General features: G+C 40.5%; 1 protein-coding gene across 1 annotated transcript in view; it reads right to left on the reverse strand.

Annotated features, from left to right (window-relative positions):
- ANTXR1 (ANTXR cell adhesion molecule 1) overlaps nt 1-12,394 on the reverse strand; it is a 221,384-nt gene that overhangs the window by 145,054 nt on the left and 63,936 nt on the right. Inside the window, exon 9 of the mRNA XM_004435592.3 lies at nt 2,895-2,955. Within this exon, the coding sequence (XP_004435649.3) occupies nt 2,895-2,955 (61 nt within the window). The remainder of the gene's footprint in view (nt 1-2,894; nt 2,956-12,394) is intronic.

Genomic DNA, 12,394 nt, shown 5'->3' on the forward strand with positions numbered 1-12,394 from the left:
ACTCCAGAGAACGACCAGTAATAGACTGCCAAGGAAATCCATGAAAGAACTTTTGGTGTAAGGATATCTTTTGGAAGTTTCATTTTCTTCTTAGTAAAGTTATTCTCTAATCAACATGTTTTAACTCTTATGATTCTAATTCAAGAGAGGTGGGAGCTTGGCTTTTCAAAACTTAGGGCTAGCTTCCATCGTGTTTTGTATTAATTTTTTCTCTATAAGAAACAAAGAAAATAGAATTGGATAGTTTATGCTGATGCAGGAAACTACTATTTGTCTATAAAATATGCAATATTGCACACAAGGCAGAGATTTAAAAAATATCTAAAGAAAGATTCCTTGGATTGGATGTGTCAGAGATTTGTCTATTTTTTTGGTTCTACCAAAGAATCAGCTTTTGGAATAACTTATCAGTTGAATTGCTTTAATTTATTTAAATTTATTAATGCATTTTAATCTTTTTTCTTGCATTTCTCTCTCTTTTTTTTTTTTTGTGAGGAAGATTGGCCTTGAGCTAACATCTGCCAATCCTCCTCTTTTTGCTGAGGAAGACTGGCCCTGGGCTAACATCCATGCCCATCTTCCTCCACTTTATATGGGACGCTGCTACAGCATGGCTTGACAAGCAGTGCACACCCGGGATCCGAACCTGTGAACCCCGGGCCGCTGCGGTGGAGGGCGCGCACTTAACCGCTTACGCCACCGGGCCGGCCCCTCTGGCATTTTTCTTAGCTTTTTAAAAAATATCCTTTGCTTAATTATTCATTTTGCTTTTCCATTTAATAAAAGATGTATTAAAATCTATGAATTTGCTAGGATCAGATCTTGTGGACCCTGATTTTCTGTACCATATTCATTAAATTTATATATGTGGTCTTTTTATTGTCTTGAACACCTCAATGGTATGTAAAGGAGATTTTGGTTTACTAATCTTTGATTCAAGAATTATTTAGGAAGATATTTTTCTATGATTTAAGTGGTTGAGATTTTGTTTTTATTTTGGCCTTGTTCTACCTTTGCCTATTAATTTCTAATTTTGCTTCACTTTAATTAGACATTTCAAAGGTACAATGGCTTCTTAAGGTTGAGTGAAAGGACTTAATAAGGGTCAAATAGGCAAAAATCAGTGCATTGTTTTTTGAAGGAATATGTGAATCAAGACATTCATTCAACATTCGTTGACCACCTATTAAGTGCCAAGTACTCTGCTAGGGAGTGGGAAGTGGAGAGAAATAAGATTCCTTCTCAGTCCTCAAGAACCCTACAGGAGGGAAATTAATTTACTAGTGAATTAACAGAAGTTATATTCATTGTCTTTAGACTTTCTGATTCACTACAACACATCCAGTAAGATTGCTAAACTGCAAGTCTGGGTTTTCTTCAGAATGAAATAATTGCACAATTAAGGAACTCCTTTGTTTTCTAATTGTTTTATAAAGGAACTATAAAAATTGTGGAGGAGGATTTACATTGAAGCTAATGAACTCCAGCTGAGGCTCCTCACTGCACAGACCCCTTATAAGGCCCTGGCACTGGGTTCATGTGTCATATGCTTTTGTCAAATTTACAAAGGTAAGATTTTTCAATTCCTTTTCTTAATGAGGTTCTCCTGGATCTATCCCTGTGACAACCACATTCGTCCCTGCCATCTGTGTTACCAGGTAGCAATTTATTTAAAGGTCAGTGGATAACCTCTGTTGATTGTTTTTCTTTGGGAAATTTACACTTATCTCTGAATAGTTAGTCAACTAGTATTGTTAACAACTTCATAGGTTTACATATATACTTAATGTTTTGTTGTTGCCACATATTATTAGAGCGTCTAACTCCTTGAAAGTCTTTCAGTTGTTCTAAAATATAGCCAAGAAACAAATAAAATTCTCAAGAAATTACCTCATCAACACCAATAAAATATGCCATAAAGAATTGAAATGTACAATGTCTGAAGAGCCTGAAAGTTCTTCCTCAATGCTTACTGCCTTGTCAAGATTGCATGATAAATTAAAAACTGACACTTGGTATTTTGGAAGACTAGAAAGGTGATATTAACAGTGAACTCTCAACAGTGAAAGATGCGAGCTCCTGGAGGACAGGGACTCTTGGAGAGAATTTATCCTTCTTGTATCTCCCGCTCCTGGCACAGTGCCTGGCATTCAGCAGGTGCTTAATAATACTTTTTAAATGAATGAAAGAAGAGTGATGGGAAACCCATCAGGAACTATACAAAAAGAGCCAGCATGGCTGAAGTTTTAGGCAATCTGTTACAATACAAAAAACAATAGCAAGACCTCAATTTTGAACAGTTAGAAAATATTGGGACTCAGAGAAGCCTGATTCTTTATACAAGTAGAGACTTCCTGTATTAATGACAAAATTATAATGGCCCTTTACTGGGACAACTGGACTTGACTATCACCATTTTGTGAAGACTGGTATACTGACCAATTGATTAAAATCAGTATATTAATTATGGAGAGAGGCCAGCACCAATTAAATAGCTACATATAACAACATTTCAGGGGTAGCCTATGATTGCTGTGATCATCTGGTATCTGCAGGACTGCCATGAGGATGAAGGGTTGGACTCCACTTCTAACCGGAGCGGAGTGCTGCTGGTGACGTGTTGAAGTCCCGTATTTCTGTAATACTCTGGTAATTAGTTCCCATGAAAGGAGAGAATTTGGACAGACTTTTTCAAACTTTCAAACAACTGACATTTTGCTTCTTTCTTTTTGTTTTTCCCCAGAAGCAAATTTATTTAGCAATTTCTTCTCCTCTTCCCACCTCTCCCCTTCTTGCCCTGCCTCCTCTCCTCCCCACCAATGAAGTAAACATGTGATTTGAACTCAAAATATCATCATTTGTATGAGAGCAATTAGCACTTAATTTTAATTTACCTCCTGCACATATGGTGGATGGTTCAGCTGCTAGAATTTCGATGCAGGACTTCTTCAAAATCTAGGAGGGGAGGAAATCAAAAAGTCAAAACATAGCTTATTTTGTTAAAACAGAGAAGTAGCGTTTTGATTTTAGCTGCCAAGATAGGAAGGTTCAAGGACGTTATGTGGTAATGAGTGGGCGGGTGGGGGTAACATTGTTATCAGTATTGTTAATGTCAAACATTTAATGAGCCAGCATTGTGCTAGATGCTTCTGGGTGTCCCAAAAGCCATAAGAATTATTCATTCATTTGTTCTTTCAGCAGATATTTATGGAGTCTATGGTATGCCAATACTAGTTATGGAGAGGTTTAACATCTAGTCGGAGAAATGGGACTTATACTTGAAAAGGTAAACAACAATGCTGGTCCTATGTGGTAGGTGCCAGGGTGAAGGGGCAGAGAGTAGGATCTACGGAGTTCATGGGGGAGATCCTTGGGGCTGGTACATTGGGAAGGACTTCCTGGAAGAGGTGGGCACTGAGGGTAGGAGTGGAGAGGAAAGTTAGGGGAAGGTTAGGGTCCAGGCAGGGAATAGCATGAACAAAGGTGAGAAAATAGAAATACACAGACCTCTTTAGCTGGAACAAAAAGATCTTGAAAAATAGAAAAAAAAAGAGGAATAATAGATAAAGCTGGAGAGGTAGGATGGAGATGGCCAACCCTCTAGAGGAGATGCATTTTCAGATTACTCAGAGTTCCCTTTTTGTTCGAAAAGTCTGGAAAAATGTTGTGGGAGAGGGCTTTGAAGGTTTCTTGTGCCCCACTCTTCATGAGGACCCCCTAAGCCTTACTTCAGTGGAAATGTACTCTTCTCCCCAAATGAGAATCTTGTAGGGTTGAGTTGAGAGTCTGGGGGAACCCCATGACTGCACAGGGAGTTAATAATGAAGGCTTCTTCTGGCCAAATCAGAGTATCTGGCTGGTAGGACTTTAGCTTCTCTCTACCATTTATGAATCCCACCTCTTGTTGAATATTGGTTCTAAAATTTCAACCAAGCATTTTTAACAAGTATAGGACACTGAGTTAATTTACCAAGCATATGCAGTATCTTTATTTGGGCCTTACTTAATTTGGAAATTGAGATGGTTCAGAGGGCTGAAGGAAACCACTTCTCTATTTATGAAAGAGGCATTTTTTAAAGGAATTAATAGCGACACTATAAAATTTAAAGTCTGTAAAAGAAAAAAGCATCTTTTGGCATTGGGAAACACCGATTTATTTGTATTGACATATTTATTTATATATGCTTTTTTGTTCCAGCTTAAGTGATACATACACTACAAGATACATTCAAATAGAAGATACGATACATCACAGAAGAGGAGGAAATGGATTAAAGGGAAAATAAGGGGAAGATGAAGTAAAGAGTGAGAATAGCATAGAAAAAATATACTCTGAGGAGCTCATTTTCTTGCTAGGAGTGGCTCATGGATTTAGTTCTAAGCTTTCTAGTAGCAGATGAGGACAGACAATATTTATGAGACTCTCAATTTGTCTCAGAATAAAAACAAACCAGTTTCTCAGGAGATATAATATTTACCCATTCCAGAGAGAAATCTGGGCGTCCTCATAGAGAAGCATTGTGAAAGGAAATGAACAACTTGCTTCAGAAAATCTTTATCTGATGTAGATGACAAAACATTCAAATGTATTCATTGAAACTGGTTTCCTCACAACCACATATTTTAGATACCTCTATATACCTGAAAGTCATAAGAAGCAGTATTTCTTTTTTTGACAATTCTAAAATTTAGATTTCCAGCTCCTTATCCCGACATTCCTTCTCATTTTTGTACAATTTAAAGGCATTTTCATACTTGGATTCCTTTATTTGTTTTCAGGTTCCGCCTGATTCCATTTGTTCCTTTTTGTCTGCGTTTGCCTTATTTCTTCTGCCTCTGGCTCACCCAGCCACCTCTGCCCACCTTAAACACAGAGCAGCCTCAGTTTCCCTCTTGTCCCTGAGCCTGTTCTGACTGTAGCACAAAGCACAGGTACCAAACTCCCCATGTTCTGTGCCCATCTCAGTTAGAGTCAGTGGTCCTCACACACCTGGCTCTGGGGACCTGGTATCACCACTGAGCTCCTGAGTTCCCTTCATTGTCATTCTGTCTTGGGATCAGGGACCCCAAGGATACATCCTGGGCATCCGTGTTTCCCTGCTGGCTTCTCCATCCCCCCCTTTCCAATGGTTGATCCAGGTCTTTAGGTCTCTTACGTATACAGCAACATCCTAGGACAGGGGCTTGCCAGGATCTTGGTGTGTGGTGACTCATATCCCAGATGACAACTGCCCTACCTGAATTGTGATGACTGTCTACCCCCTCCCCCCCAATTTGCTGCCATTGGGCTCTTCCTGACTGAAGGGCCATCTCAGCCAGTGGTTGCCATGACTGAGGGAGGCAGCCACTCCCTTCAACACGTCCTCAGGCACAAGTCTCCAAACAGGCCACACTGGAAGAAACAGAATTAACCCACGTGGAGAAACTTATTAAATAGTGGCAATTGAAAAAGACAAAGCTATTTTTTAATGTTTTAAATAAAATTCCTTAGGCATTTGACATCTCTTAATAAATCATTTTATCATCCACGGCTAAAGACTTCAAAACAGTCCAAGAATAAAAATTGAGCTATTGGATCTATCCTGTCCCCACTCCCCAAACTCCACCAAGACACATAAATGAAATTTTCACCAATGTAAGTTCCTGACTTTTGAACCAACGTTTTTGAACCAACTCTAATACTTAATCAGGGGTTGGTAAAGGAAACACCCATGAATCTTTGACCACGAAGACACACTACCAGGTTTTGTCATGATAAACACATGCTGTATTATTCTCTCAAAGTGTCTGCAATTAGCTGATAAATCTAAGGAGTGTATGATGAGCCAAAAAACGTCAGCTAAGCGCTGTGATTCAATCCAGTAAAAACACAGCTTTCCCAGTCTTAAGTTAAAACATCTGGAAGGGATGCATTGCAGCCAATAGAGTAAATTTTATCAGTGAGGGGGATGGGCAGGATTTGTCTGGGACTGTGGCTTCTATTAGTTTGAAATGTCTGGTTTCAAAAGGTAGGAAGTCACAATGGCATTGGGTGAATTTGGGGGGTTCCCTTGGTTATTAGTAGCCCAGACTGTGTGGTAATCAGTCTGTCTGGACTGCAGCAGACAGCAGATCAGATTAGGGACTGGAGACTGGATGGGGGATGAGAGGCGGAGGATCCCTCCCCCCACCCCTGGCAGTGGTAGCCACATAGGAGGTGTGGACACAGCACTGGGAAATGCTGAAGGGAAATCGCTAGATGGAGTGGAAGGGACTCACAAGGGTCAGGGTGACGTCCAAGGCGAGAGTATACTTGACCTCTAATGGAGACTGGGCTGAGACTAACAAACGCCTCAAGTATAATCCAATATGAGGAGCTGGGTCCTGGCCCTGGTCCTGTACCTACCTGACCTATGGTCCTTGACAAATTCTTTAACTTTTCTGAACCCCAATTCTGGAGAACAAGTTAACATACTGAGTAATAGCTTGGAATCTGGAATCAAATTGTTTGGGTCAACTCACTCATGAGCAGTGTGACCTTGGGCAAGTTCCATAACCTTTCAGGGTCTCTGTTGCCTCATCTGTAAAAGTGGGATCAGAACAGTCCCCACTGCATAAGATTGCTGAGTTGGGAAGATTAAATGAGATAATACAGGCAGAGCCCATAGCACAGTGACTGGAAGTCCTCAACTAATGGTAGCCATTATTCTTAAGAACCTGGGCTCTGGAGACAGATGAGATAGATTTGGGCTCTGAATAGATTTATGTTCAAATCCAAACCCCACCACTTACTGGCCATGTGGACTTAGACAACTTATTAAATTTCTGAATCTCAGTTTCTTTTTCTGTCAAATGGGAATAAGAAAAATACTGACCTCAAAGGGCTGTATGATGATAAAATGAATAATAGGCATGAATGCAGAGATATTTAGTTTGTAAAACCAATTGGACTTAGGTGGCAAAATTCATGTTGGATTGCAGAGTGAGGAAGAGAATGAGATGAAAGAACACTGACAAGGTTTTTGTGTTATAGACAGAACTAGACAGATGTGATTGGTTAATAGATAGTTATTTGACAATCCTTGGGCCACCAGCCAACAAGTGCCCTTCATGAGAATAAGACACCAAGAAATGTGCTCAGAACAACCTTAGTAAAGCACTTAGGAGAACTTCTGGCATATGTTTGGTTCTCAAACAACGGTAGCTGTTACTATTACTTTTGTTATTACTACAGCTATTATTACTACTCTTGGGCAAAGACGGTAGCTCATATGTGCTTCTATTCCATCACCCACTACGGGCCTTGTGCTTCGTCATATTTGCTGAAAAAAACCTGGAAGATGGCTAATAATATTTTCCTGCCACTTTTTGGACAGATTTCAAAAAGGAGATATATGGGAAAGCATGTTTGAAATCCACAAAGAACTATAAACGTAATGTGTTGCTACTGGTTACTTTTGCACATCTCATTAGATTGTTCGGGGAGTCAAAGAGGCAGCAGATGTAAAAGAACTTTGCCAAGTAATAAGAGCAATTTAATATATTTAAAGTGAAATCCATTGTGGACCAGTCCAGGTTGCATACAAGAGTTTATTTTTTGGATTCTAAAAGTCTAAGGTCCTTTTTCATAGAGTTCTCAGTTTATGCAGAAATTTCTCAAGAATCCTTAAAGAACTGTGAATATTTGCACAGAGTTATCAGGAGCTCTTCCCTTACCATAGGCATACGTAATTTATTTTTTCCTAGTTGCTCTGCCTCCTTCTCCAATAAACAACCAATCTTTATTTACTTGGCCATTTCCTGTTGGAGGATTTTTGTGGGTGTTAATAAAAGACCAGCTTCTTAGCTTCTTTTAATCATTCCTGGTATAAGGGCGTTTTGCTTCCACGCATCTTTCAGAAAGTCTTTCAGAACATGTTCCTTGTGTGTTTTATTTGTCATGAAGGGCACATTCTGCTGTTAAGATGTCTGGAGCTCAAAGTAGGCTGGCCCATGGGTGGTTAACTATCTATTGACCAATTACTTCTGTCTAGTTCTCTAAGACAAAAACCTAGCAGTTTTCTTGACCTCATTCTGTCACCCTCCAAATCCAATATAGATCTTGCCACCCAAGTCCTGATGATTTTACCAGTGAAATAGTTCTGTATTCATTCACATTTTAGTATAAATTACCAACCTTCAGAGGACTTATCATGGTTTATAATTATATATTTATTTTTTTGATTGTTTGGTCACTATCTATATTCCTCCTTAGATGATAAACTCCACAAGGGCAAGGACTGGATTTGTTTTTACCCACCTCTATATCCACAATGCCTAACCTGGCACACAGCGGGCAATAAATAAATATTTATTGAATAAACAAATGAATAATTGGCACAGTTTCTGCATGGCTTTATAAACTTACATTATAGCATATTATGTACTGGTTTTCCTTTTTCCCTGTAAATATAATCTTGAGGTCTTTTGAATACAAGGCCATATTCAGCATCTTATAATACCTCCCTCTTCTTATTAAGCACCACCATCTTTGGGGACTGCCTTCCCAGGAGGCCTATTTCAACACCTCCATTTTTTTAATGGCTTATCTTTTTAAACAGTAATGTTGTAGGTGTATCGTGTCCCCACATCTAAGATCTAGACTAGGCTGCTTTGTAAAAGGCCTTGATCCCTTTACTTGGGAAAAATGTAAAGGTGTGTGTTTGGGGGTTGGGGCTCAGGCTTCCACAGAAGGGCTACATACACTATTACAGCTGATGGCAGAACGCACATTGGATAAGCCTGGGGACCATTGCTTTTAGAAAATGCCAGGCAGCTTGGGGCACACAACTGGCTCAACCATGCCTTCAGGACCGTTGAAAATGTTGCCCCCATGAATTTTGAAACTATTTGATCTCTAATAAATGTTAAAAAAAAAGTCTCCTTTCCTAACTAAATTCCACATTTAAAACCAATAGGCACCCCTATTGTTAACTACCCATATGATTTTAGATCCATGTCAGTTCTACAGAATCTGAACTTAAAATAAAAATTTACTATTACATACATATCTTTCTGGGATTCATATATGATTTTATGTATACTCATACATTATACCAAATAAATATTCCAACATGAAAGAAAACCATTTTTAAGGAGTTACTGAATTTTAGACATTAAAGCTCATCCTCAAAAAACATGCAAAAGTTTTTTGTCTGGGGGGCACCCAGCTCCCTAAATAAATGCTAGTCTTCTCTCGATCAGTTTCACACTCCAGGAGAGTCTGGTATGAGGAAGCGTAGAACAAACAAGGTTCTGAAACTGAGGAAACTCATCTTTTTTCCATGAAACACTTTCCTCTCCTGTTTTCAGAAGGAAAGCCCAGATGGCTGTGAATTCCAAAACGTGGTTTATTTAGTAAGATGAGCTTGTTGACCTCCTGAATATTGGCGAAGTCAGTGGCCCTTCTTGGGAGCTGAACCCTGCAGTGTTTCATTGGATTTTGTTCTAAATTCTGCTGTTGCTTTTACATGGGTCTTAACAGATTCCTAGATATCAGAGGAGGATCTGGAGGGGGAGTGGGTGACCTGAGGATTAACGAACATGCCCCTCTGCAATCTTTGTAACCTCCTCAAGGTATGGGGATTTTTATTACATTTGGACTTTTTAATAAGCTGAATAGAAATAATAGCGTAGTTAAAATGCCTGGCCTGAATGTCTGCAAAGTCTGAGTCTAATTAATGACTGCTGAGGCAAATAGTTTTTTAAAAAGATTTTGTGCTCACTACAGAAAGTACAATTGATTCTATTTATGTTTCCAGGCCTGCTAATGTGAATGGAGCCCCAAATGCCATCTTTCATAGATACAATCTTGGAAGAGAGAGTGGGGAAAGGACTGAGGGGATTTTATAAGAAACAGAGCCACAAAACTGCCCACTTGTCATGTAGACCACGCAGTCCTCTGGGCTGCTTTATAATAAATAAATATGCACAGCACAGCATTGGGCCCATGGGAAATACGACAAAGGGGGCACTCTCTGTGATTACACAATTTAGCATCTGACCCAGAGGAATGGCGTATGGCATGAGAAAGATCCAAGTGCCGAGCGGTGGTTCCAACAATTGGTGCTGCTGGAGGTCAAGGCAGGGAGAGTTTATCGTGGAGGAGAGACCAGGGCAGGCTCCATGGAGAAGACTGAAGCAGGATTCAGATGGAGCAAAGGAGGAGGAGGTGTTTCCTCCAATCACAAATAAGCCTGACTTGAGAGATGGGCCTGTTGAAATGGGCCTCCTCCTCTGCTAGCTCTGGAAAGAGGATTAGTTTAGTAAAGACTGGTACTTTCCAGGACTGTGGGAATCTGACATAGGATTTTTTTTTTGTGAGGAAGATTAGCCCTGAGATAACATCTGTTGCCAATCCTCCTCTTTTTGCTGAGGAAGACTGGCCCTGGGCTAAGATCCGTGCCCATCTTCCTGTAGTTTATATGGGACGCCACCACAGCACAGCTTGATAAGCGGTGTGTTGGTCTGTGCCCAGGATCTGAACCTGTGAACCCTGGGCCGCCGAAGCGGAGCACGTGAACTTAACTGCTACGCCACTGGACCAGCCCCTGATATAGGTTTTGATTGGAGGGAAACCCTTAGCAGTTCCTAGCGGAGTCTTGGAAGAGTAGGGATGGAAGGCCTGGGAGACAGGCTTTGCCTTTTGTCATAGCTTTGCTAGGGCCTGGGCCAGATCAGGAGCTACATTTCTTTCACTTTCCCATGAGTTGAAGGGAGAAATCAGCACAGGATATGGTTTTCATAAATAAAATAAATATATATACACCATGGAATAGATTTATTCCTCAGTTTCGCTGATCTTACAGCTTTCTTGATAACAAGGAGGTTCATGCCAAAACTTACAAGAAATCCTTGCAAATATAGTTGTGTTTGCTCAATACTTGTTTTGTTGATCAAACACGCAGAAAACTCTATGCGCTGACTCACTCTGGCACTAATAGGAAGCCCAATGCAGGCTTAAATATTTATTCTAGGAAATGCTCCTAGACGGAGACGGCTTGGTGCCAGTAACTGGGTTCTCGTTCTCATAGACGGTGTGCCTGGTTCCAGGCACCGCCCTCAATTGTGTACGAAGCGGGGACACCTGGGAGGAGTTGGCATCATGGTAACCGGTGTTGGGATTCAAAGCTACAGACCCATTTCAGTGTTATCTAACCCAGCTTTCACGCAGGTTTCCGTTTCACTGCCTGAAGCACTTTTGAAAAGGCAAACAAAGACCCAGGAGGCCTGCTGGACCTTTGCTTCATATTTTCACTTGAGGGCTGGCGCTACATTCACCAGTTGTGGTCAGTGGAAATTCCCCGAAGAAGCCACAATAAGAGAAGGCAAAGGAATAGTTTCTTCCTTTACAGTTTTACTGGCTTAAAGGGCTACAATCTTCCAACCATCCAAATTTTGCCTTATAATTTTATCAACCGTATTCTGCAAAAGCAAGTAGGAAATTCTGTGCTCAGAGGTAGAGGCCTGAGCATGTGTAGAAGGGAAGACTTCCTTTCAGCCTGTGTCAAGCTGCCAGCTTCTCATGATGATGGAATTTCACCTATCGAGCAGAAGTTGAGATTCTCAGAGGTGCTCTCCACCCCATAGTAAAAGGCGAAGAGCTCTCTGGCCCGCCCACGGTGCACTCAGGTCAGACCACATGGGTTCTGGTCTTGCCTCTGCTCTAACTATGTGAACTGCAGCAAGCCATTTCACATTTTTGGTCCTCAGTATCTTCTCTGAAATGGAGCTACTTCCTGGCCTACCCACGTTATTCAGTAGAGCACTGTGGTCACTCACATCATGGGCATTAGAGAGAGACCTGGGTGTATTCTGGATCACTGCCCACTGCTGTGTGGCCTTCAACAAGTTAGCTAAACTCTCTGTTTTTATAGTATCTACTTCTATAGAAGGGGTAACAATATCTACATTAAATGGTGGTCATGAGAATTTGATGAGATGACTATGGAAAATGATTTGCACAAAATCTAGCACCTAGGAACTCACTAGATGATGGCTTTTCTTATTTTTATCTTCCTGAGGAATTACAGGTAGGAGAAAGCATGGGCTCTGGGGTCATGGAACTTGATTCCAACCTGTTCTCCCCCTTAGAGCTGTTTGCTCTTGGGCAGGTTATCTGAGCTTCAGTTTCTTCAGCTGTAAAATGAGAATAAGAATATTTTCTTCATGGGTTTGTTGTTATTTTCAAAGGGGAAAGAAGGAATAATGTTTGGCCCCAAAATAAGTTATTCATAGCTGTTGATTTCTTTTTGCCTTTTCCCTATGTCCCACCGATGAGATACTAAAATGGAAAACAAGTGAGAGCACTTGGAAAAATAACACATTGTACAAATCTGATGCATAAGTACTTCTTCCTTAAAGTAGAGAAGATTGA

This window comes from Ceratotherium simum, chromosome 11 (assembly GCF_057802395.1).
Source record: "Ceratotherium simum simum isolate JZ-2026a chromosome 11, ASM5780239v1, whole genome shotgun sequence".
Lineage (NCBI taxonomy): Eukaryota > Metazoa > Chordata > Mammalia > Perissodactyla > Rhinocerotidae > Ceratotherium > Ceratotherium simum.